This window comes from Lasioglossum baleicum, chromosome 7 (assembly GCF_051020765.1).
Source record: "Lasioglossum baleicum chromosome 7, iyLasBale1, whole genome shotgun sequence".
In the NCBI taxonomy this organism is placed as follows: domain Eukaryota; kingdom Metazoa; phylum Arthropoda; class Insecta; order Hymenoptera; family Halictidae; genus Lasioglossum; species Lasioglossum baleicum.
The window spans coordinates 16540003-16567437 of NC_134935.1; the positions used below are offsets into that span (position 1 = coordinate 16540003).

Here is a 27435-nt window from a genome sequence, read left to right on the forward strand (position 1 = left end):
TTTCTTTTCGACGTAAGGATGACCAGCCCGATTTATTCAAATGCTAACATTTATTAACGTATAAGTATAGACAAAATAGGCATTGCGTGAATATACAGTACACAGTGCGTGCTACAGACATACGAACGTGCAGTGTGAATCGAATATAGGAACATCGGAGCAATGTATTATCTTGAACGATTAATTTTTTTTCTCAACGAGGAATGCAGGCGGAAACTCGTTCGCGAACTTTCCGCGATGATGAATGCACGCGCGCAGGATACGACTCGGTTGTTCGTCTCGTTCGTAAGTATAAACTCGAGCAATAATGCCTGGGCTAAATCGTATCGACTTTTTGTCTGGTTCGATGCGACCGTTCTCAGCTGAATAATTTCTTATATGCTTATTTTCCTTTGCGAGACGCGCCCTACATTATTTACGAGTTCCATTGTACCGAGCATAGCGTTCCTCGATGTCGGTCGAGTAATACGTCAGAAAGGACACGCAATGAAAGAAATGGAAATAGAATAAATAACAGGATGCGGCCGGCTACGTTTCTAATATGAAAATCGGCTCGGGACGAGGGATCGACAGCGATCCCTTGGATCCCTTCGATTTCTGACGCGTTACTCGGATCACGCTGCGCTTACAACAGATGCGATTCTCGATCACAAGATATAATTAGTAGACTGCGGATTTTATGCATTTATGACAAAAATGGGCACGTACAAAGCAGCGAACGAATTAAGAAGATTTAAGGACATCTGTGTATTAATTTCAGTTTAACAAGACGATTAAAAGAAGAAAGAAATTTCTATTTGGCTCCTGTGTCTTCCAATCAGTGCAAACATTTTTTATTTTGCATAAAGATCCGCAGTCTAGTAATTAGTATTTACTCTGCAAATTTCAATACAAACAATCTCGAAAATTTTTATTCGACCACAAATAAAGGTCACCTTCATTTTTCTAAATGTTGAAATGAACTTTTTATCTCATAATGTCGTAGCTGACGTTAAGACGAAGTCAACGACATATAATATCCTGATCTTGATCCTGCAAATAACGCTGTGATAATTTTTGCAGACTTCTTAGGCGAAAACCGTGGCGTGGACGAAGGTCAAACTGGACCACCGTGTCGAAAGCGATTGAGAATCGCGTCCAGTAGAACCGTAGCCTAACTAGCGCAATGAAATATGGGTGAAGTCCCCGGCAAACCAACGAAAATCGACGTTCAGCATCGATCGACTGGTTGCCGTGTATAAATTACCTATCGCCGACGATGAAATAAATAAAGGATGCGGATGACGCGAGGTTGAGGAGGAAGTGAGAGAGAGTGAGACAGAGCGAGAGAAAGCGAGTGAGAGAAAGAGATATTCGAAGCGATTGAAATCGGAGAACATTCAACGGGACTCGTACGTGATGGGCAAGTATTCATCTTCCTCTTACTCGCGGCGTAATGAGATGCGACCCTATCGATTAACAACGTCTCCCCGGGAACGATTACGCATCTTCGTCGCCCCATTCGAAACTCTCCTCCCCGCCAGACACCACCTCCTCGATCTTAGGCGTGTTCTCGATGTTGTTTTCGCCCCCGTGCGAATTTCCTTCCGCTCCTTGGGGCTCCTCGACGAACGGTTTGTCCATCTCGCCGTGCTCCTCCTCTTGCGCGTACTTCTCCTCGATCTAAACGAGCGAACGATTTCCAGATTTAATCCGTAATAATTAACGATTACAATTATAGTAAACGAGACAGAGATTCTAGCAATGTAAGCTCGAGCGATATTCGTCGATTCGAGAACTCACCTGTGACTCCTCTTCGACGATCGCCTCGTACGGTTCCGCCTCTCTCTCCTGATCGGTGATGTCGCTCTCGAGCGGATCGTCTCGGCAGCAATCGACATCTTTCACTAGCTCCGTGTCGTCGAACGCAGCGTTCACTAGCCTCTCCTCCTCTTCCTCCTCCTTATTTCGGACTTCCTGGAGGTGTTCCTCGACGATCATCCTCTGCTCCTCCTCCATTAAGGCCGCCACTCGAGCCTCTTCCAGATGCCTGAACAGAAAGAATCAATATTTCATCGCGGACGATCCGTAGACCAAACACCTGCGACTACGTAGGGCAAAGAGCAACGAGCGGGGAGTGCAAAGAGCTCTCTCTCTCTCTCTCTCTATTTGGAATTACCTTTCCACCTCCATTACTCTCTCGGTTTCCACCCGATCGGCTTCCGTCTTCTCTTCTTCGGCTTGCCTCTCAGCCGCCGCAGCTTCCTGGTCGCGAATCTCGTCGAGATGCGCCACTCGCTCCTGCGCCACCTGCAGAGCCTCCCATGCTTTCAACTCCTCCAGCTCCAGCTTTATTCTTTCATCCTCGGCCGCCTGCTTCTTCTCTTCTATGGTCCTGCGGTCAACGTTACACATTGCAGCTTTGCTTTTCGCCCACGGAACAAGTCTCCCTCAACATCTCCTGATTCATTCTCACGAGGGAGCATATTCAAGTTACGCAATTTTAACGATACTTTGGTCAGAGGTAGTCCTTAGATTAAAAATATTCGACACTTGTGTTTTTACATCGTTTAAGGTCGAAAACACATTTTATTAAATATCTTGCAAGGGAACCCAAGTGTCCGACTTCGATTTTGATCATCTTTTGCGAGACGATGGTATATATGGATCCCTAATGATGTCTGCGAAATATTAGATGCAGCTACTCAATAGTTTTAAAGATATAAACAATTGAACTTCCACGAAATTTGCTCACGAGTGTGGGTCATTTTGTTCTAAATGAAATATGTTGTAGTCCATGTGAAATTATGGAGGGGTTTAAGTCATCATTCTGCCGGTTTCGAATTTTTTTAGAAATGGCAGGCCTTCAAAGTTTTCAATTTTCGCCCATTTTGGCGAAAACGGGCCTCACTTACGAATTTTTATGTGGGGATCTGTTTGTCCGATTGAGCTACATGTTTTTCTGTTTTATTCGGAAAGGATTGGGCTATTACAAAATAATTTTCTCAACCTCGAAAATCAACTTTACAATGTCGAAAAATTTAAACAAATTCTTTTTTTACGTTTTTTCCGATGAGCGGCCGGAGCGATTGAAATTTTGAAAAAAATATGGTTATATTTCTTGAAGTTTCCCCTTTAAAATGTGCCGCTGTTCGTTTGAACAACATCTTGAGAATTCACTTACTTGGCCTGATCGGCAGCTTTGATAAGGTACTTCTCTATTTTCTCGATGGCGTCCTCCTTCTCTTGCTTCACTGCAATAAAAACGACGCTCGTCAACTCGTATGGCTTTTATCGCTAGAACAGAGTCGATCATTCGCGTATCGAGTAGTAAAGAATAGTATAGAATATAGAAAATCTGCGCGCGCGATCCGATTGTGCACCTTCTGAACGGACAGGGGATCAAGACTTTTACGATTGTTTTCGTGCGTCGACGGCCTCGATGGCGTACGAATAGGGGACACGTAATGTTACCACGTGACAGGACGTTCCATGCGACAACGAACAGGAGACATACTCCACAAGACAACGATTTTACGACCAGCACGACAACGATATAAATCTTACGAGTATACTCGCCCGATCAGCCATAACCTATGATACCTTCAGGGGTCGTTTGATTTCTATCATCGGCCAACATACCGTTCTTGTCTTCCGGCTGGCTTTCGGCCGCTGCTTCACTTACGGGCTCCGCCGGCTCTGAAGCTGTTTCCGGTGCAATCTCTACTTTCACTTCCGGCTCGGGTTCCGGTTGCTTTTCCTCTAGAACTGGCTCTGGAGCAGGTTCTGGAGCAGGTTCTGGAGCAGGTTCTGGAGCTGATTCTACAACTGGCTCTGCAACTGGCTCCGGAGTAGGCTCTGGAGCAGGTTCGGGTGCTGTTTCCACAACTGGCTCCGCAACTAGCTCCACAACTGGCTCTGGAGTCGGTTCAGGAGCCGGAGCCGGAGCCGGAGCTGGAGCTGGAGCCGCTGCAGCTTTCTTAGCCTTCGCTTTCGTCGCCTTCGCCGACTCTCTGGCAGGCTTCGGAGCCGGTTCAGGCTCTTTCACGGGTTCAGGAGCCGGTTCAGGCTCTTTCACAGGTTCAGGCGCAGGTTCAGCAGCCTTGACAGGCTCCGGTTCAGGCTCAGCCGCTTTGATGACTTCCGGTTCTTTCGCCGGTTTCTTCTCCGGCTCTGGCTCCGCCTCTTTCTTCGGAGGTTCTGGCTTCGCGCGGGTCGACTCCCGCTTCTTCTCCGGCTTCGATTCCTTCTCAATTTCTACTATACGCACTACAAGATACGGTACAACGTTGAGGATCATGCGGTTCATGCGGTCGACGGAGGTCGGCGTCGATGCACGTCTATCGAAATGAATGTTTCCAGTGGAGTGTTATCCCATGGGCAACTTTGGCAGATGCCCGAGGCCCCAAGCAAAAGGGGGCCTCAAACACAAACATTGAACGTTTCAATGGAAAAGACCGTCGCGTTCCGCGAACGACTGCGACAGCAGCAAATTAATGAGTGGAGCTCTCGCTGATTTCACAGTTACGCTGTCGATTAGACGTGAAACGACCCGTGGAACGATGAGAGGACACGTACCTTTCTTGAGCGCTGCCTCGTCCATATCAGGCTGTAACGCTCGCACTAAAATTGGTCAGATCACGTGAGAAAATTGGGTAAAACGAATGAAAGAAAGTGTGTTCGGGGCTACGCAGGTCTTTGTATCACAGAGAAATCTACTGACCCTTTCGCAGCTCTCTCTCCGTCATCGGCCCGTCCGGCGCTATGGGATACATGAAACATAAACGTTCGGTTAACGGGGCTACGGGATCGATGCACAGCGAACGATCGTATTACGCGCACACCCGATGGAACGACGATTATGAAATTAGTCGGTGATAATGTGGACGCTGTGGAAAAAGTGTGTTCGGCGACATGTGGCACGTTCGTTAGTTCGTTAGCGAATGTTAACACACCAGCGAGAGAAGCGAAGATGAGTTAGAGTGTTAGAGAAACGTCGAGTTCGATTGCTGTCGACGATGAAAGTCCCTTGTTTCCTGGATCATGACGCAGTGCGATCTTTGGAAACGATGGAGTCGACGACGAACCAGACATCCATTGTTCTCGTCTCGATGACTTCGCGACGATTGATCGATCGATCTGACCGAACTGGTTCGGCCGGTATCATCGTTGTCCTCTTCTCCGTTCGATGCGATCGCCGTTAACATTAATTGCGAGCCTTCGCTCCGTCGGTTCTGTTTTAGTCACCGAAAACCACTCAGCGTCGCTTTAGAGACATGAAACAAGTCGGCCGACCTGGTTGCTGGTACGCAGCGCACTCGACAAGCCGCCGGACCCAATTCTCCTCGCATCTATCAGTGGCGTACTTTAAAATCAAGCAGGCTCTTCCATTTTAGTCTACCGGCGATTATTCCCCAATTTTTCAAAATCTGTGCTCCATTTCTGAGGATATTTTAGTAGCTACATCAACGACAATAGTCAAGTTGAATGGGTACGCTCGTCCGGAATACCTCGAAGCATTATAAAATAAATGGCTACAAATTTTTAATAAATGTGAAATGGTCACTTTTAAAGCGTTTCGCTAACTAGACGATCTCCCTATAGTCCAGTCAACGAAAAGATGTAGAGGGGAATGGAAGGAACACAATTTTTAACTTTGGGTCTTTGTTTGGACTAGTTACGAGGTAAACATACTAAAAGTCCCCACTAATACCAGGTGAGCGGGCTGTAGGAGGTCCCCTTTTTCGGTTTTCCGCTTATATCTCGGAAACTATGCGTCCTAGCGATAAGACCATTCTATAGAAATTTAAAGCTGACAAAATATGCCACAAGATTGATTCGATTCAGTTTTTCACTATCTCGCATAGTTTCCGAGATACCCGCGCTCAAAGTTCACTATTTTTATTATTTGACTAGCTAACTCTTCAGCACAATTAGTGAACTTTCGGCGCGGATATCTCGGAAACTATACGAGATAGCGAAAAACAGAATCAAATCAATCTTGTGGCACATTTTGTCAGCTTTAATTTTGTATAGAATGGTCTTATCGCTAGGACACATAGTTTCCGAGATATAAGCGGAAAACCGAAAAAGGGGACCTTCTAGGTACCCCCCTGCACTGCTCACCTCCTAGGAATAGGAACTTTTAGTATGTTTACCTCCTAATTAGTCCAAACAAAGTCCCAAAATTAAAAATTGTGTTCCTTCCATTTCTCTCTACACCCCCCCCCCCCCCTTATGAGCATTCATTGACTGGACTACTACTGAAAACGTGAAAACCCCAGCCAAGCTCCCCTAGTAGACCCGATCAGATGATCCGAGATCGATCGACACAAACGTGACGTTAGCTCGCAACTTCGAAAACTTGTACGAGTGCTTCTATGCCCACCATAATCCATCGGTCCGGGAACTTTCGAGCGCGCGCTGTAAAATAGAGCACGAATAGAAGCTTACCTCGCAACAACGCACTCGTTTGCTAGCCGGCCCAGTTAATCCCCCGATTTTCGTGCAAGGGAAATAACTGACGGAATAGTCGACATATAGAATCAAGGGTACGTCTATTTTATTATCGGATATCTTTCTGGCATGCTCGAACAGATTTACGGACAATGAACTTTCGTTTTTCGGCATTTGTTTTGCGGCCGGGCGAGAACTGGTACGGACGGTTAGTGACTCGACGGTTGTTCGGAGGGACACAGGCGCCGAACGATCGTGCAAAATTTGTACATCTCTTCGATTTCGTCCGCGCCGGAAACATTCGCGGACTCTCTGGTACACCTCGGTAGCTGCGCGGCAGAAACACACACACGGTGGAGAACGGTTGTCGGAGATATTCGTGGTGTATACAGGTTTTGCATTCCAAGCTTGCCGGTTTCTGTGCAGATCCTATTCAGCTTGTAGCAAACCAAAGTTTCCGTTTTGCAGAGCAAATTCTGATCAAGTCTGGCAATCAATACAGGCAATATTTGCCTAAAAATCCGCAGTCTAATTATATTCAATATATGCAGTACAATTTTTCATCGGACACTTTGTAGCTTGGGAAAACAACTTAGACCTGCGGGTGAATTTTATTTACAAAAACATGGTGAATACGGTCCGTGGAGAGGGTGAAGTTGATTTGCAAAAGGGTGGCCAAGACTCCGAAAGAGTTAATTTGGACTGCAGAAAGGTGAATACGATCTAAAGCAGGGGCGACGAACTTCTCCGCCGGGAGCGACTGAACCCCCACTCTTCCACCTCCGTTCAGCAGCCAAGTAGAGGGGGTAAGCCGGAGGGAAGAGTGGGGATGGGAGCCACAACTGGCTCGCGAGTCGCCAGTTCGTCACGCCTGATCAAAAGGATGAATTTCGAGTGCAAAACCTGTATCAGAAACGGTAATTAAGGTAACGGCGCGGGGCGATCACTCCTCGGCGGGTTCCTCGTCCCCTTGATCCTCCTGTTTCGGTTTCGTCGGATCCTCGTACAGCTCTGGAACACGATCCCTCCACCCCTTGCCTGAAACGTTCAAAAAGAGCCGAACTGGTGGTTCTGCGATTTTTAGCTGCGTGTGCGTGTCCCGGTCGTCTGGTTCTGCCCGACACTGGAGTCCGCCATTGTGTAAAATCTTGCTCACGTTTCCGTTTCCGATTTTTTTCGTTCACACGCTGTGTATCGTCGATCGCTCCCGGTAAACGCAATTGGAAAAGAAAAAAAGAAAACGATCATGCGCAAGAGAACACGGAGCGAACAGATAAAAACCGGCGCTCTACGATACGTCTTCTTCTCAAAGTAGTCACAACGTGTAACAAGGTGAAGGGGTGGCTACGAAGGGCGACTACCAACAAAATACCAAAGGAAAAGAGAGCAAAAATAAAGAGAGAGACACTTGTTGTAAACGGGCCAGGAACAAAAAACAAGAAAATAACAGGAGCCAGCGCACAGCACAACCAAAAAATTTGTCAGACAGTTGCGAGTCAGTGGCATTCATCCCAAAAAAAGATGGCGGCGGCTAGGAAAAAGATACAATAGATAACGAGCGGGGGAGAGAAAAAGAGAGAAAGAGACAAAAATAACGAAAAAGAAAGGTGCACACAACGGCGTCACATGGCCGCTTTTATTTCTCCAAGAAAAAAAAGAACGTTCGCTTCGAAATATATATGTGTTTCGCAGGTGACGCGCGGGGAAGGTCAACGCCGAATAATTCGCTGTGTTTCGTCGTGTTTCGCTACTGAAATAAAAAAGAACAGAAGTCGCAGAGAGTGGACGTATGCAGTATTATTCGTAATTACACCCTCCTCGCGAGCGTTCGTTTCCACCCTGTGCCTCTAACTACGTGTTCCTTGTGCGGATTCGGTCGGTACAGTGTTCGAAAAGCGTGAATCGTTCGTTCGTGGCGTCGCGTCGTCCGCTCTGGTCTCGGTCGACAAAGGAGAAAGATTTCTGCGTGGAAGCGTTAGGGTGGTCCTCCGTTTTCAACTTTATCTTCTCATGATTCCGAATTGCGATACTTTGCGAGAAAGTAATGCAAACTTTGAAATTTCAGAGAAGCTGTTACAGTCTTGATCTAAGAAAAACGAATATCCCCTCCGCTGCCTCGATCGCCGAGGACCATCCTAGCGCGTGTACATGTGTCGGGTAGACCCGTGCTGTCCAAGCTGGAGTGCAACAACAATGATAAACAACAGAGACCGACGAGATAGGAGATCATGCTTGGCGTGTTTCGGTTCAAAAGTAAAACTGTGAAAGTAAAATAAGCCGAAAATAATAGTTCGCGTTCGAAGAAGCTTAATTTGTTAGACAGCACGGTAGTGAGAGACTGTGTGTGTGTTTGATTGGTCCGTGTGTGTGTGTCCGTCCAGGTAGCCGATCGTCGTCGTTGCGTTGTCGTTGATCGTTGGTAGCGTGACTACTCACAGGCGTTGGCAGCCGCCTGCCGATTCTTTTTGTAGTAGCTCAGAAAGTTAACGTCGTTCTTGATATCGGAGGGACGCAGATCGGCGACCTTGAAGTACGGCCTCCTGACGGACTGTGGATTACCAGCGACATACTTGACGCAAGCCAGCGTTCCAAAGTCACCTCTTTCCGGTACCTCGTACCAGGAGATCGGTTCCGGGTCTTTCTTCGCGATGTTCTTGCCCGACAGAAGACGACGCACGTAATCTCCGCTGCGCATACGCTCGGGCACGATCTCTTCCAAGAAGTCGCTAGAAATTCAAAAGGTCCGCGTGTTACGTTACTCGACAGGGACCGTATGGGCCGACCACGACGACCCGGCTTCAAACGGTCGTCGAAATAACTCGGAATATTTTCTTTCGACCGACACAGTTACGAAGAACCAAAATAACGCGCGAGAGTTCTAGGCTGTGAGACGGTTCCACTCGACTATGCTACCTTCGATCTCCGTTATATATCTGTTCTGGTATTGGCTTCTTGGCGGAAAGTCCGCTATTTATTGCTACACCAATTTTACAACGATTCTAGAGCCGATAAATTATTCTCGGTCTTCGCAAGCGTTCAACACGTTCGCTACCAGCGTTTGCTTCATCGCACGCTCTCAGCTTCAAAATGTTTTATTAAGTCACCGTCTTTATAAAGATCGAAATGATTTACCTGGAGGTCTGGAACGTGATGTATAAAATTGTACTATCTTTAACCCCTAGCACTCGAGTGGTAACTCAGAGTCACCATTAAAAATTGCTGTTCCATTATTCAATATATTGTTTATTTAGTTTAGTACCAGTGATTAGTTTCTTGTAGATCGTGATTCACTAAGCAAGGAAAATATCGATATAAATTATGTTCTCCAATAGCTGTATATTAACAAAACCAAAACAGAATTTTATTTCGATTTAACACCGGTTCCAGATTTTTTATTTTACACTTATTGAAATAATAACAATTATTTGATATAAGAAATTATTGTATAGATGTCTTTAATAGAGCGCGTATTACAATAGGAACCGCACAAAGTCTAAATCAAATTAATCTTGTCGTTTTTACAAGGGAGCATGTTCCAGTTACTTTTGAGGCTGTTAAAGGAAATTATAAATATACATTTTTATCAGAATCTGTTCACAAAAAATGAAAATAGAATGGAATTATTCTAATCTCCTAGTGCAAAGGGTTAAGCTAAGTCACGATGGCGGAGGCAATCGACAATAAGCACAGTTGAGCCACGAGCCTGCCTCGCGTTGTTTACGTTTGTTCCGATCGAAGTACCAGGAGTCAGGCTCGTGTTTCTTGGTTTTGCCCCAAATTTCTTACGACGAGTCTCACTCGATACAGTAGGTGAAGGTATTAAGTGGACTGCAAGATTGCGGACGTCGTGTGACGATGGTGGCGAATGTGTTGAACAACCGGAATTGCTATATCTCAGTTTCGAATCGCGGCAAAGGCCAATATCGGTGTGGGGTCGAGCGTTTGACAAGTATAGTGATCGATTGTAAAGGGAGAAATACCTTGCTACGGCTCGTGGGACGAACACGTGTACCCGTCGCAGAAGGGAATCCACTTTCGCGCGTATTTCCCTCGCCTCATCGTCAAAGTACTGCGAAGAAACACACACACACACGTGAAATATGTACGCGTCCAGCGAATTGTGTTAGCGCTGTGTCGCGCTCGCAGAGACCGATTAGTATTTATTATTCGATTAGTTCCATCGACTGTGACTCGAGTCATGAGAATTATTTATTCGTGAGAATGATTCAATAGCACCAGGGGAGACCGGGGTCCGTCGTGACGTGATTCGCATTTCCCGGACAACAAATCTGGCAACTTTTCAATGGAACCTGAGAATATTTTAAAACCACTGTACCAAGTTGACAGATTTGTTCAGAAAATTTCAATCATGTTACAACTCGCTCTCCCCAAGTAGTAGTAGTTAATTGCATATACATGGTGGTCCACGCAATTGTTTCAAGTCATAACTCCGTTATTATTGCATTTACGAAAAAATGCCAACGGAGAAAGATTCGAAGAGCATTCTATTTAAAGAAATGATGCAATTGTTAATTGCACATGCACTGCTGCATCTAAAAAAAATTTAAAGGCCTACAGATGTAGTGCTCTTCGAATCATTTATCTTTCTCCTTTGGCATTTTTTCGCAAATGCAATAATAACGGAGTTATGACTTGAAACAATTGCGTGGACCACCCCGTAGTGTTCCCGATTTCTCAATATTTTTCCATTTCTCGAGAAATGAGAAATAAGACTATATTTCTCGAGAATTCTCTAGAATTACACCGACTAGTATATGTATTCGTTCATTTCCGAAAATATGTTATAAAATAAAAATGAGATTCATAAGAATTTTCCTAGATTTAAATTTCTCGAGAAATACTGTAATTACTCGAGAAATGAGAAATAACCAATTATAAAATTTCTCGAGAAAGAATTCTCGAGGAGGAACACTAATTGCATACGAGAGAGAGAGACAGAGAGAAATATAGAAGATGAGATCGAGCGCCGGACAACAGCTCGTCCAGCGCTCGAATCGAAGTGTATTAATCTTGCACTCGTATTCTACTGATTCTGATTATGTTTGAAACAGACGACGCGGTTGCCGCCGATGAACGAGTGGTGACGGGCCAGGCGACCAGTCAGACGCAACGACCAACAGATCACGACGATGACGATGATGATGATGGCGGATGAATGGAGGCGATGGTTTTCCGGTGACATGGATGAGACGACTCGACGGGTCTCGAGTGTAATGGCCACGAGGTTAGAAGGCTGTTTTCGATACTGTGGGGAGGAAACTTACGATGCGATCCCTGGACTGAAGATACTTTTCCGTGTAGGACTCGGTCGAGGGCCTCCAGAGGTTCCGTATCCTGTTGATCTCGTGCGCGATGACGCTGGGTCGCACGCGTGCATGAACTCTTATCGGTATCAGGCTGCGGCTACTATCATATCCGCCGTGGTACACGGTATGGTAGGGCATGTGGATTACGGTCACGAGCCTTTTGTGAGCCACGTATGGCATGCGAGGAATGCTTCTCAACTAGAGGCACGATACTCTGCTTTACTAACACGTCGATCATCGACCGTCATCGGTCGCGTTACGTTCCCAGCAGCGGCGTCAGGCAGGAGGCGTCAAGGCGGTTGGCAATTAGCGCGAAAACAAGCGTGCGATCCTCCAAAGCGTGCCTTGTGCTCTTTGTAACGAGATCTTAGCGTGTGCTCCATAACTCTCGCCAGGTGGCAACGATGGCTGAAGCGGAGGCATTCCGATAGGCGACCAGCGAAAGCGTTGCAACGATGTTACGGTCAGAACAGGGAGAGGAATGGTGGATAAAGCGCAGGTCGATGAGCATGAGCGGCGATCGCGAATTAGTCGGAAAAGGGTCGTTGCGGTTTCTAATTGATCGAAGCGATCGGTGCAGCGAACAACAGAGCTGTATGTACAATGCGTTGCACGTTTTTGGCGTCGTCCTCGCTTTCAAGCTTTTTCGTATATACGGAAGAAGTAATTCACAGTTCAAATATCTACTCCATGAGAACATGTTTTAGGAAATTCAGCCTTCAGAGAGCTCAAGGCTGAAGTACCTGTTGCATACGTCGCAACGCATTGTACTAAACGTACAAACTTTGCTGTTTGCGTAAAGGCGAAAACACATTCACCCCTTGCCCTACAATCTATTTTTTCAGTGATTATAACTTTCTTTGTAGGTCGCAATTTCCTAAGAAAGGAGAAAATTTGTATCTATTGTATGACTACATGTTCTCCGATGATTATACGTTAACGAGACGAAAATAGAATTTCATCTCGGTTTGAAGGAAATTAATAACTAGACTGCTGATCTTTATGCAAAATAAAAAATGTTTTTATTGGTTGCAAGACACAGAGGAGCCAAATAAAAATTTCATTCTTCTCTTGATTATCTTATTAAGGTGAAACTAATACACTGGGCGCCATAAATTTCTTTATTACCACTACTGTTTTAAATTGTACGCACTCATTTTTGTCATAAATGCATAAAATCCGCAGTCTATTGATAACATACATATTTATTAGACTGTTCCGAGTCTTCATCGCGAGTCTGACCAGACATTGTAAGGCAAGGGGTTGATATATCGCTTCACGTGGAATCACTTGCTGTCGGGTTAACGCATCGCCCTTTGTTAATAACGGAGTGTGAAACCTCAAGTGATGCGACAACGCGGTAATTAAACTAAGAGAGAAATTTTATATGAAATAACAAAGGATGCTTTAACGGGTTACCATGGGTTCCTCGACAACTCATTAGACATTAGACGTTTTCCTCGACATTGTGAAATGGTCGACAAATGATTTGATCGACACTATCAAAACAGTGTCGGTCAAACGAGTTGTCGACGAACCCATGGTAACCAGCTTTAAGGGGCTAGTACACCCTCAGATGTAACTAGAAAATAACTAGAATCTTACTAGAAAAATGGCTCGAAACATGGGTTTGCGCCCAGAAGTTGTTTGACCTTATTTGAGCAAATTTTGGGCTGGGTGAGGGCTCATTCTAAAGAGGAAGGTTAGATGCACAGCGCTCCAGTCATGAGGTTAACGAGATTATGTTTATAACTAATAATATGAGAGCCCAAAGTAGAGAAAAAATCTAGAGAAAAAAACCCGCAGATTTCAATGCATTTTTCTGTCTCTAAAAGACATTTTTGACTTATGAGATGACTGGAGCGCTGTGCATCTAACCTTCCTCTTTAGAATGAGCCCTCACCCAGCCCAAAATTTGCTCAAATAAGGTCAAACAACTTCTGGGCGTAAACCCATGTTTCGAGCCATTTTTCTATTAAGCTTCTAGTTATTTTCTAGTTACATCCGGGGGTATACTACCCCCTTAACGAGGTAACGGCGTGCGATTCGACGTGTCGTGACATTAAATTGTGTTTCCGCCCGAAAAAGCGGCCGATCGGAATCGACGATCACGCGCTTGTTGCGTCGAGCGGTTTAGCGGTTAAGCGTTTTGCGGTTAAAAGCGGCATCGCGGCGAGCAAATTGCGGCCGGTCTCTCGGTTTCACTATGCGAAAGAGTATTGTGCGTTTCGGTACTTACCTGGATGACAGTGGAGAGTGGTAGGGCGATCGGTCGATCCTGCGGTCCGGTTTGTCGATCGTGTTTACAGAGAGACGATATTTTTGTGCGTTTAATCGATATTCGACGAGATTGGGCGAAATCCGGCGGCGGCAGGGGGACGAGGAGTCACGTGGGAAGCAGAATAAATAGAAAGAAGAAGAACAACACCTGGTTAGCGAGTTTTGCAATGATACAGAGACCGATCGTTTCCGCATTTCTTACATTTTCCTCTCTTTATTCTCTTTTCTGCAATATTACGTATATATGTCCCTTTCTGTGGATCGTCGATCGGTGTGCCGAATACACTTGATACAATATACATGTATGTGTGTCTGTGCGAATGGATGCGCGGTCGAACGATGTGTACGTGTGTGTGTATTACATTCGTAGAACGATATTATAGAGCGAAACGAGTTTTCCGTTTTCCCCGCGAGCAAACAATTTGGCCAATTGTCGCGTTGTGTGTCTAACGAGATGGCGAACAGTGGGTTAGTCACGGTTAGTGATTCGGTACTAGTGTTGTATAAAGCTCGAGCCCTCTAAGCTCTCAAAGCTCAGTCTTAAAGACTAAGTTTCTATAGAAGAACTCTTTAAGACTGAGTTCTGGAGCTTCGAAGACTCGAGCTTTACACAACACTATTCGGTACTCTCCCAGATCTAGATTCCACATCGAGATTCCAGATCATTCGGTCGGAGATCTCTCCTAGATCTACAAAGCGAGCGGTCGCGTTCTCACGGTGCATCCTCGGCCTCGCGCTTTCCCTTCTCACGACTTCGGCCAGAATCGCACGATCACGGCTGACCGGCACGCGCTCGCTCCCCTAGTTCACGCTGTGACAATTCACACTGTGCTCGCCTACGAATCTTTCCGCAACAAGAATCCTGTGCTTCGGAAATCGGAAAAACTCCTTTGTTTCTCGGAAAGTGTTTTACAGAAAGATCCGTAGTCCAACGACAGCACACTTTGCACGCCGAGCAAATATGTATTCGAATACAGAACGTTCGATCCGTGAAGCAGAAAACAATCCCACGCATACAATCCATAATCGGACAACGAGGCAAAATATTATAAAACGTGTTCTCTACGGTGGATGCGTCGAACAGGAGAGGGAATCGGTTAAAACTGTAGAAATTAATTGGTGTCGCGTTTGACGGGAGAGGCGCGATCGCTATCGTGCCGTTTAAGCGTTAAAAAATGAGCGATCTTGGACGGCACCTAATTGGATTAGCGAGATTAGCTTCAGAAAACGTCTAGATACATCTAGGGGGTACAGTTTCGGTACGATGCGTGTCAGAGATACAGTACAGAGACAATGTGCATGACAAACGACGGAAACCTCGATCCTGTCTGCCGACGACTCGCGATTCCGATTTTAGCGAATGAGAACGTGAACGTCATATTCAACTTTTAAAATGTTAACCCCTTGTAACTGGACTGCGGATTTCATGCTTGATAAAAACCAATTTGAGAGTGGCATTGTTCTCGACTTACTGAAATTAATTTTTATTCTGCATAAACATCCGCAGTCTAGGAAATCGTAAACGACAAGGAGGTCCTAATCGCAGACACAGAGACAATCGTAAGGAGTTTTAGGACACGGTCCATTAAAATTCTGACTGCGATGAACGCGCACAGATCCGCGGTCTAATTATAAAAGCCAATTAATCGAGCGTCGACAGACAAGAAGGGGGGCGTGTACGTTTCGCCGACGTGGATGACCTCCAAGGATTTCGAAAACGGTTCGCGCGATATTTCAACCCTCGACCGGTCGCGTGCCATCCGTAAGAATATTTCACGGTTTTCGAACAAATTAGTGTCCGACGAATGAACATTGACCGATCGCCGGTTGGTGCGATGCCCGTTTTCCACTTGGCTACTTCGATTGTACACGTAATTAACACTTTATCTGCCGGAAGCCTATTAATAGGAGTTCCAATAATTATACTGTACCAGAAGAGAAGTTAAAAATAATGTTTTACATAATAATACCAAACGAAATTGTATTGGTTCTCGATTTAAATTGCTGTCGAAGGATCTATTAAAAGATCCTTAGCCGTGGGCAGTAGATTTGAACAAATTTTTAGATGTGCTGGTAGATAATGTGTTAACATGTCGAAGTAGAGGACTGGCGATCGGCAACATTCGTTCGTGAAGCCTGCGGCGAGAACTGGACAACCACTCTAATTGTTCGAAAAAGGATCCCTCTGGGTCGTTTATGTTGGCGACTAATGTTTTTGCTATTTTGCTATTCTCAAGAATCTTCCAGAAGGTCCTGGAACACACGCATCGAAATGTTTGAAGCGTTAACAAGGGAGAAAATAAATTCAAGAGTGAAATTTCGCTTCGGAGCTAAACGACCCTGGTCGCAAACGTGAAATGTTGACACAAGTGTTGATTGGATGGATGCGGTGTTGGAGAAGATTTGGTTGGATCTCCGATCGGCGAAACGAAAGCATCGTGGGGGCCAAGAACGGGGTCGGGACACGTTTAGACGCGGTAGGAGAAATGGCGGTAACTGGTGCCACCAGGCAGACGGCCGGAAGTGCTGGTCTCGTATGAGGAGTGATAGCCTCCAGGACCGCCGCCGGACGATGTCCTAGATGACCTCTCGGTCGAGTACGATCCGTACGGTCCGCTCTCCCTCTTGACGACGCTCTCTTGGGTGTAGCTTGTCCTCTGCGGACGTCGACTGTACGGATCCGTCGAAGAGGAGACGTTCGACGAGCTGCTGTTGGTGTTGGTGTAGGCGTAGCTGTACTGCTCTTGGGCAGTCCTCAGCCCGGCTTCCGGATAGTCACGGACCACGTAATGCCGAGGAGTCTATAGATTCGGGTTACACAAGGTCAACAATTTGGAGATCAGGCCTCGACGGAGAACAAAACCACTCGTTTCCATCCCTCTTTCCGTTCGCGCTTCGCAGCCTTTCCCTCCCCAGATAGCACCGGACATCCTTGGCAAGACTCGTGGATGTCCTTGAGACTTCAATTTCGTACCTTCTAGGAATCGTCCATTTCTTCTTAGCACTTAATACAAAGATGGGGTTTGTCAGTAGTCAATAGCGCTAGATAAAAGATCAATCTAGGCCGCGATCGTCCTCAAACGTCCTATTTTTACGCTTGCGAGGCGTAATTTACATTATTCGGCAGCATGTAACTGTCGTAGCTTTATGAAAATGCAATAATAATGTAAGTTACACTGACGGATAATGCAAATTACGCCTTGTAAACGTAAAAATAGGACCTCTGAGGGCGATCGTGGTCTAGATTGATCTTTTATCTAGCGCTTTCGACTACTGAAAACCCCCATCTTTGCATTATCGAGAAATGAGAAGGCACATCCCGCACCCTTGCAATCCTACAAACGAGTCTACCCCGTTAACCCTTTGCACTCCGAATTATTTTTCAATTTTATTGCCAAGATCTCCCTACTATTTTAAATGTTTTATTTTAAATTTACTTCAAAGTACAGTTCCTTGACTGCTACTTATTTTAAACAACTTTATTCATTAATTGTATTAAATATAGCCTTTAAACTTTGCTGTAATTTATATTTGTGGAACTATTTCTTTTAAACTAAAAAATAAGAGATGAAATAAATTCAGGAAGAATTTTTCTTTCTCTGATGTCGAGTCACAGTTGGACAAAGGAGTGCAAAGGAGACGAATTTTCTATCATGGACTCGCGGACAAGCTCTCCTTTAGAAACGAGTCTACCCCTCTTACCCCTTAACTCTTTGCCGTGTCAACCGAAGCACTAATCAAAATTACTAGTACTACGATCCAAATCAAATCCTGCATTACTAAACGTCTTTGTCATCAGGTCTCATATCTAAACGTCTTTCGGCTCTGTTTTGACAAGTTCTGCAAACGTCCAGAGAACGTTCTGAGGATGGCCCCAGAAGATACAGAACGTCCGACACTGACGTACATAGAATGTCTCTGTGCTATTTGGGCCAAAGCGATTAATCGCACGAAACGCGAACGTTCTACTCTACTCCTCGATTCGGTCTTCGCCGAAAGTATCGTTGGGAGCTTGGATGTTGGGATAGTTTTCAAAGGCACCCTTACTTGAGTGCCATTTTTGTACTACCTATACATATTCCTACTCCCGAGCTCCCAACGATAGTCGATTCTGTTCTCCGTTGCGGAACAACGTGTACTGGAGAAGAGGACAACGTGTGTCACGGAACAATGGAACCGGCAGGGACGATAACACGCTGATCAACGAACGCTGCTTCGACGGATCGGTCTCGTTTCCGTTTAGTCACGGCTAAAACGTGGATTCTCCATTTTGATTCTGTCGCTTCGTAACGTTTCCCTACGGAACCGGACAGTTAATAACTAGACTGCGGATCTTTATGCAAAATAAAAATCGATTGACATCCAAATTGCCATTTAACTACTCAATTTGTGGCAATTGAACTAATTGAATAGCTGTTTCATTGAGGATATCGGAAAGACTAATGTGTCTACACGAGATATCATCGAAAGTGAATTTTCAAAAATTATTAATTAGAGCTGGAAGCGAAATTAATTAGAGCCTAAAGGCACATGGAACCGAATAAATAATTTCTCGGGTCAATTATTCGAGCCGTGTCTATCGAGGTCGCGACAGATCGAAGTGACATTTGAGTTTCATTCTCGAACGGAAATCCGGACCGATCGTCGGAGGAACGTTCGAAGGGATAGGGTGGAGAACGAGAACGTTAAGTACAGTTACACAGAAACAGCGGATCGGTGGATCGTCAGCCGTACCGGTCTTAGAACGGGGAGAAAAGAGAGTAACGGAGTATGTATATCGATAAGGTGTGTATCGCGATATCTATCTGTAGACACACAACGTGCGGGCCAATTATAAACGCGGAGCGGTACACGTATGCATTAATAATGTCTCCTTGTCGAGATATTCAGGACGCTCTCGGAGTGTAACGTTGAGCAACTGAACTCGCCCTTGCCAAGAAACACATGGATTACATTGCGCGATCTGCCTATGTCGTATATTAGTGTCCTTTGCTCGTGTGTCGACGCCGCGACGCGACGTGCGGGCTCTCTCGGTGTCTCGTTTCGACGGTAGCGCCTACCTCCAACCAGAAACCTTCTGCACCGAAGTCTCTTCTACATTCCGCCTCTGTCTTTGTGTTCATCTTCGCGAGCACCTACTCGTCTTCTGGCTATCGTTGTCGCATTCGCGGTTTACCCGAAACAGCTTTCGCTGAGATCGGGCCCGACGAGTTCCGCTTCTCCGAGAAGCTGGACGAATTGGTGAAACGAATTTCGAGAAAATTGAAATCGGTCGGAACACACAAAGTGTATCGAAAATCGTGGTCAAGCCGGTCGACTAGTGACTCTAAAATAAGCTCGGCAAAAATAAGCCGACAAAGAGGAATATCATTTTTTCGATTCACGCTTCATTTCCGAGAAGATCGAGTTTAAACGTCCGACGCAGGAAGTAGAATCGGTAGGTGATGGTCAGACGCATCAGTCGACTCCTATCGATTTACTCGAAAACGGAGCGTCGAGCGAAAAAATATTATTCCTTTCTGCAACACGTAGAGTCTCCACCCGACCGCTTGTTCCACGATTTCGGAAACACCCGGTGCATATACATATATAGCAAAGGAGGGAGAGAAAGAGAGAGATGGTCGAGGCGCGATTATTATAGTACCTACTCTCGTGGCCGGCACAACGCGCCCTGTCCGCGCGTTTGTTTCAGGAATGGGATCAGTAAACGCACCTTTGAAAGTCGAAGAACTTTATTTATCCGTCGCGTGTACAAAGATAACTGAAAATAAACGGACGCCACGCAAGCAGCGCTCGCCCGACATTCGGGATAGGTATAGTGATTGCATGGGAGCAACGCGTGCTAAGGAGGTACGAACGGTTCACGCGTGAAACGAACGTTCGTGCATCGGTGTGGAAAGAAGAAGCCTAAAGAGCTAGAAAAAGGCGACCGTTACGCGACTCCTAGCTACCAAGCGAGTCCCCGATGTTCCGAAGTAGTTGTTCCGTGAGACGAAGCATAATCGGATGGTCTTCCGAAGTCCCAGTGGTAGATGGACAAAGATTCTGTCCCGCCGATTTTTTCCGAGAGAGTTACGTTGGCACGGGGGGCGGGGCTTGTCGGCGAAACGCCCCTAGAATCGGTACCAAGTGGGCGTGTGGAGGGCCATTAGTATTCTGGTGCGACCGCTTGCGGGCGTGTGGGCGTGTCTCGAGGCTCCCGGCTGCCTGGAGAGCACGCCCTTCTCGAACACGTGGCCCTTGGTGGCCAGTTCCGTGGCCGCGTCCAGGCTGACCTTCGAAACGGCCCCGCCCTCGACCAGTTGTCGTTTGTGCTCCTCTTTGGCGACGTTCTTCCCACGCACCACGCCCTCCTTGTCCTTCAGGGTGACGTACTGATAGAACTCTTTCTTCGGATCCTGCTTCTTGCGACCCCAAACGGTGAACGGGTCCGGTACCAGGGACGGCCGCGGAACGAACGGTACCTTCTCCCACGGGAAGTAGTCCTGTTTCTGTAAATGTGATCGGTTCGGAACGCTCTTTTCGCTCTTTTCACCATTCTCATCTCTCGTATCTTCTTCCCCCTCCTCGACCCTCGACCTCCCCGACGCTCCTTTTCGACGTCTTCACTTCCACACCGATCCTCTCCTACCCACTCTCCCTCTCTCTCTCCCTCTCTCTGCTACAGGTTTTGCACTCCAAATTAATCCCTGCGCAGATCGTATTCACCTTTCTACACTCCTAATTAACACGTTCGCTGCCGAGCGACATTTACAAAAACGGTTCCACCACGCCAACAAATTTTAATTAACCCTTAGCACTCGAATGGCGACTCTGAGGCGCCACTAAAAATTGCTGTACTATTATTCAGAATATTGTTTACATTATTAAATATTTAGGTATTGTACGTGGGGTTATACCAATTTCATATCCATAAGAATTGTTTAAATCATGGGGAACGGAAATATTCTAGGTCGGAAGAAATGTTTAATTTTCGAGTGGAAATAGCTCCGAGTGCAAAGGGTTAATTGTAAAATAAAAATACAAAACATGTATTTATGGGAAAGATATTGAATTCAGATAATTTCTCATTGCTTCATTAATTACACGAGTTATATCGTAGTCGGTTTTTGCGATAAAATGCTTTATGACAAACCTAAACGCAAACTTCGATCTACGAGATAACTCGTTGTTGCCAATTTGAATTCCAATATCAAGATATTTGTTTCAACCCAGATCATTTTTGTTCTGTGTCATCTTTTTTACATTATGCACATCAAATCGAACCTGTTTTCTTATATAACAGTTGAGCTTTTTATAATTTATAACGTTAAAACTGTTTTGAATAATGGTATGGCAATTTTTAGTGGCGCCTCAGAGTCGTCATTCGAGTGCAAAGGGTTAACTCTTTTTCTACAGGTCTTATTCGCTCTTTTGAATAATTTAAACACGCATATTTATAGGACAACTTGATTGGCGAAAGGGTGAACTTGGAATGCAGATCCTGTATCGAACTCTCGTCTACTCTCGTCCGTAAACAACGCGTCCGGTCCTCGCTCGTCAAGGACACCTTCGGACAATGTCCTTGATATTGGGGAAGGTCGAGGGTACTGCTAGATTTTGATTTTCGGTGAGAGATGGTACAATCCCGCCGATGCAGGGCCGTTTTCATAAAATAGGTGGAATCAACTCTTTGCGCTCGAGGCTGTTTTAAAAACCAAACGTTGGTTCCACTGTGTTCGAGGAATCAAAGGAGGACTGCCCGGAAAGTCTGTCACGTGGCCTCGAATTTGGATTAGGAGAGATACTGCATTTATTTACCACAGCAACAGGTATGTTTTACTAAAAAACATACCTCTTACTCTCGCGTGAAGTTCAATTTTTTAAATTTCAGGAATCTCGACCAAGCCGTTTGGCCATTGGTTATGTGCTACGACTGGCTCGAACGATCGCAATGGCGCGTTCTACAGGCCGGCACTCAGATCCCAATAACCTTGAATTTACAACGTACTTCAAGGTCATCAAAATCGGTGGGCAAGGCCCTAAGAGATTGTCGAACTTTTTAACTTATTAAAAGAGGAATGTGTCCAAGATTTCGGAGAGCCGATAAAATCGAGTGATCGGGACATCATCGAGCGCCGATTTTCAAACGTTTAATCTCGCATCCGATTCGAGGTTTCCGATCCAAGATCCAACGCGTGGCCGCGAGCAGATCTAGAGCGATTTCTGCGTCCTCAGACGTTCCTCGAGAAAAAGCCTGGATATCGTTTCCGTTTCTCGGGTGTAAAAATAGCCCGCGCGTCGTGAATGGTGCAGGAGGAACGCGATGGCTGCGCGAGGCTCTCGTGTTCGAGGTTCGCCCCCGTGCATTCTCCGGACCCGTAGGTCCACGGAATCCCGCGGCAACCCTCTTTCTCGCGCCTTTCCACAAATATCGTTGTATCGGCGAATTCCTTGCGACGCGGCGCGACCGTTCTGAATCATTCCCCTAGAATATCGTTGGTTTCTTGCCGCCTCCACCTCCTCTTCCGGTGGATTCTTTGGCTTTCCGCGCGGTTGTTCTCCGTGTAGAACGCACAGATAATAATCCTTCGAAAATATCGTGTCGAAAGAGCGCGGTTATTTCGTGATCCTTCTCGTGTGGGTAGAATCGTAGCAGCGGCCAAACATACAGAGATACACACCGGTATGTCGAGATCTAATTATAGCCCCGGGGGAATCGAGAACTCTCTTTCTCTCCTTGGTTGGATGAGCGATATTTAATAAGACCGTTCGAGTTACATCGTCGTGTCTGTGTGGACTATTTCGAGCGGAATCGAGCAACGACTGAGAAACGTTCGCCGTAGCCGAACCAAACCGAACCGGATCGAATCGAAAAGAAACACACCGTTTGTCCGCGATTACTACGTTGGCGACAAGCATTAACTATGTATGCTCGGCAGAGAAATCACGGAAATTATGACATATGAATTTCCGTGAGTAATTCTGGGCCGCCGGTGGTGGGAGCGGACGTCGCTGGTAAACTCGTCAGCCTAAATTAGGACAGAGTAACGCAACACCGGCTCTCCAACCGGATCCCCCTCTACCGAAACGAGGAAAGACGGGAAAATTCTGAATATAAGAAGCAGGGTCGCGTGTCGCGGCGATTTCTCGTTGTTCCCGTGTCGATTCAACGACCACGGTCATTGAAATGGCACTCGAACTCGAACTCGAAGGCGGAGGCCTCGCCGAGAAATCTTCCGGGGCATAGTTTCGATCACTGACGGGGGGGAGGACCCAGGTATTTAGGTCGGCTTTCAGCTCCGCGCTCATTGATTCACGATCGACAATGGAGCCGAGAAGGGGACGCGCCGCTGCCAAAAATCTTCTCCCAAAAGATTAGCAAACGCTCCGGCTGAATGACTGTCGTTCGACGACTGTCAGATCCGGACCGGGGAAAAACAGCGAATCGAACACACACAATTTTCCTGTCGAAAGAGCCGGGTTAGTCGCGGCGGGTCGTGCCGCGGCTAAGTTTAACGCAACCGAGTCCCGGAAAATGGCTGCAACGCTATGAATAGTCCTCCCTCCGACTCCTTTGCTCTCTCGCGATCACTATTTATAACAATTTTCCGATTTTCGACCAGCAGAAACCGGCCTCGCGGAGAGACGCCTAGAGCTTCTCGCGCCTAGCGGCTCGTCGAGAATCTCTGTCGCGCTCGATCTTAAACGGCAGAATGCATTGACACCTGAAACACTATGTGCCGGCGGCACAGCTGCCAAACGCCCGCGTTATCACGGGCGTCAAGCCTGTGCCTGTCTCTGTGTGCGCATACGAGTACAAAACACGGGTTGAAAGACGAACAACAGAGGGGATGCTCTAGACCGGTGGTCTTCAAAGTCAAAATTCGTTTCGCGTTATCTTTAGACTGTGGATTTCTATGCGAAATAAAAATTATATGAAACGGGACTTCGAGAACCCAAAAATAAATGCATCCACGTTTTTAAATTCTTTCAAATTGCATCTACTACTCCTTTTGGATGTCTGATAATTAATCATTTCCATGATTCTATAAATACCCGTTATGGCTAGACTGCCGATTTCATGTGTTTATAATAAAAATGTCCAGCTGTACTAAATTACTAATATTTGTTACGTCTTTCTCAAATTTATCAAAATTATTGAAAGAAGAAACACATTTTAATCCAACTTCTGCTTCTCTTAGATGATGTAGATCATTTTTAGTTTGCATAAAGATCCGCAGTCCAAGTTATTACTCGATTCACGTGTACGGAATACAAAAATAGACCGGAGCATCGACGAAGCAAGCATTACACGTTAGTAATCGTGACAACGGTATCTTTCCAATGATATTTCGATGCACAACTTCCGGCAAAGTTTGAAGACCACTGTTCTACAAAACAGATCATACAACGGGGTGCGTTCCGTCCCTCCACACGGACGGATAACTCGTACCAGAGCTTGTTTCGACGTAGGTGCGTGTCAGATCCGTAAACTGGAAGTTGCAACGGTGCGGTTACACATACGAGTTTCTGTCGAAAACTTGTTAATCACGTACGGTAACCGTATTGATGCGTGTGCACAAGTATAGAGTAGACTGTGGCGGCGGTGAATCGTCTCGATAAATAATGCTCGCAATAGGTCCTCGATTTTTATTATTCGTAGAGGAGAGACACCGGGCGAGACAGCTTGTTCCGTGGTCGGGTGTTGTATCAAAACGGCGACAGTAATGGCGACAACGGTAGCAGAGCAACAAGTAATACAGTGGTCGGAATACAGTGTGGAAGTAGAGACTTCGAAATGCATCGAACTCGATCCGAGCCGACAGCAACAACGATCCGCTTTCGATCGAACTCGAACGGAAAAGCGTGTGCGCGTGTTCGACTGTGTGCGGCTGTCGTCGATCGATTTCGCGAACGAACGGCTGGTGATCGAGGCTTGTCAGTCCCTTTTTGTTTTCGTCGATCACCGGAGAGCCAACGTTTCGCCGTTCGACGACATTTCAGAAAACGTAACAACACACACGGTGTGACACAGCGCTCGGAGAAGTGAAAAATATCGAAAGCAATCTCAAAAGCGTGTGCTAGACAGAGGACAGTGATTTTCTCAAAAAAGAAAAAAATACAAAACTGATAGAGGAGAAAAACCCGAAACAAAGAATGATCGAGCGAACGAAACGTTGAGATCCCGGATCGGGTAGAGAGTCGTGATCGGGGGGGGGTTGGGGGAGGGGGCAACTTCGGTTAAAGTGTTTCCGTGTCACACGGGGCTCTTACTCGACGTTAGTGCCATCCAACAAAACATTATTAAGACATACTTCATCGCGCTCTTCAAATCCCGAATGTTGATACTGACCGTGACGCTGTAGGACGAGACGTAGGGCCTCGTGTAGGGCCGCCGGGTCGTGTAGAAGTCGCTCTCGTAAACCATTTTGCCTGTCGATGCTCTCTCTGTCGCTCTCTTACTTTCTTCTCGTCTCTGTTCGTTCTTCTGCTCGATTGAGAAATTCGCTCGTTCGTCGGTGATCGGATTGATTTTGGTGTGACTTATTTGGGTGTGATCGGGTGATTAGACGATTGCGGTGCTGTTCGAATTGGTGTAGCGGTAACAACACAACGTGCGCACCAGGGTGAAAGATCCGCTACTGCGGCCGCGGTGAAGGTTCGTACGGTTCTGTTCGTACGGTCTCCTTCTCTACTCTTGTTCGACTTCTACCGCGATCGCTTCTCACCCCACCTTGGTCCGTCTCTTTTCATCACGGGCCAAAAGAGAGAGAGAGAGAGAGAGAGAGAGAGAGAGAGAGAGAGAGAGACCAGTGGCTGCAAGCTCTGCTTTACCGTGATCCTCCACCGAGAGCAGAGACACCTCGCAGAGCATCGTCACCACCCCGATTGCATCATCTTCGACGCGCAACGCGGCCTGATGCATCGAAAGAAATAGAATCGTGTTAAGGTTGCCACTGGCCGCCCTCTTTCATCGACTTCCCACGATCCTCACCTTTTGATTCACGGTCCCTTCTGTGTTCCTCGATCTTCGAGGACCCTTGCGGACGCGTGTCTTCGCCGCCCGTCACTTCCACCGTCCGCAAACTGCTCCATTTTCTGCGTACTTTATGCGCTGGTTCAACCGCTTCCCGTACCCCACTTTCTCCATCTTCATGGTTACAATAATCTAGAGAGTCATCTACACTACTGTGCAAAAGAAAGAAGCACCCGGGCATATATTTAATAGAAAAAATCAAATATAAGAACACAGTAATAATGTATATTAATGTTTTCAGCGCACTGGTTCGATTTGATGCTGCATCAGATAGTAAGTTTTGAAAAAGGATTCCGCTGTTTAATTGAATAGTTCTGAGAATATATGTGTTATCGCGGATTATCTAATACTTCAAATGCAATAAATCAATCATTGTACAATACAATTTCTCCGTATAGATATTGTTTGTCATTATATCTTATAATTATACCGGATGCTTCTTTCTTTTGCAAAGTAGCGTGTAATAGTTGTATGTATAAAGTGCGCAATGGTTTTCTTGGAAATATACGAAATGTACAAATACACGAGGCGCGTCTTATACTTTTGTCCACCGGCGCAGATCCTTGACGACATTCCAGATGAAATAGAAGTGACTAACATTCGTGGTTAGTAGTTAAAGCGGTTATTTATAAGAGAAACAATCATCCGTTTACGGTTTCACCGTGTTTGCTGTACAGCTTCACGATTTCGTAGCCTCGTCTCGACACCCCGATGCATGTCGCTCCTTTTTATTTTCGTCAAACGATACACCATCGTTTCAATGGCGGCGAACCATGTCAAGGTGCTGGAAGAAGTCATCGAGTACGAACGTGCTTGAAAGAACATGATCGCGGGCTGCGATTGGCTTTTATTTTCGCAACGAATGCGCGCCGTGACCTTCGCGGCGACTCCATGCACCGGTACATCCCTAAATCGCGCTACAAAGTATTATAATTATAAACGTATGTCTTAATACCGTAGCTATACGTTGTATAGAGACATAACGCAACTTTGAGCTGTTTTCGTTAAACGTGGAAACGACACCGCCAACGTTAGGATTGTTTGTTTAAAATGGTAACAATAGACCGGATTGTCCCTACTGACATTCGTTCCGCAGCGGATGTCAGGCTGGCAGATCTCCAGCGATTTAGGCTAAATTCTTCGGTTGGAACCGATTCTGCTATTTCTTTGTTGCAAAAACATTAATGAACCCCTTGATTTCCGGGTGGGATAACCCGAGACTGCTCATTTATCCCTGCCCTATTGGGATTTAAGTGTCGTTCGTAACTGATCACTTGCCAAAGGAGAGCTTGTCCGCGAGTCCATGATAGAAAATTCGTCTCCTTAACCGTTTGCACTCCTTTGTCAACAGTGACTCGACATCAAAGGTATACA

The 27435-nt window shown here is 46.1% G+C and overlaps 1 protein-coding gene and 1 long non-coding RNA gene across 5 annotated transcripts; one reads left to right on the forward strand and one right to left on the reverse strand.

The window, feature by feature from the left end:
* Window positions 1-31: 31 nt before the first annotated feature.
* LOC143210322 (uncharacterized) lies at window positions 32-25513 on the reverse strand. 4 transcript variants are annotated; one of them, XM_076427078.1, is made up of 13 exons: window positions 25378-25512; window positions 14002-14040; window positions 11721-11960; window positions 10416-10504; window positions 8872-9161; window positions 4703-4741; window positions 4558-4602; window positions 4090-4248; window positions 3622-4059; window positions 3164-3233; window positions 2159-2374; window positions 1783-2029; window positions 32-1662 (listed from the first exon to the last, which is right to left on the reverse strand). In XM_076427078.1, exons 1-13 carry the CDS (start codon window positions 25450-25452, stop codon window positions 1480-1482), a joined length of 2130 nt encoding a protein of 709 aa, XP_076283193.1. In that variant the 5' UTR covers window positions 25453-25512; the 3' UTR covers window positions 32-1479. The 4 variants fall into 4 exon arrangements, with proteins under 4 accessions (XP_076283193.1, XP_076283192.1, XP_076283195.1 ...); XM_076427077.1 differs by having other exon boundaries at window positions 3622-4248; XM_076427080.1 differs by lacking the exon at window positions 25378-25512 and adding an exon at window positions 14245-16513 and having other exon boundaries at window positions 3622-4248.
* On the forward strand, window positions 149-25383 carry LOC143210347 (uncharacterized). The gene is made up of 3 exons (XR_013009237.1): window positions 149-285; window positions 11508-11680; window positions 21485-25383. It is a non-coding gene; the product is annotated as an uncharacterized LOC143210347 (long non-coding RNA).
* Window positions 25514-27435: the final 1922 nt, after the last annotated feature.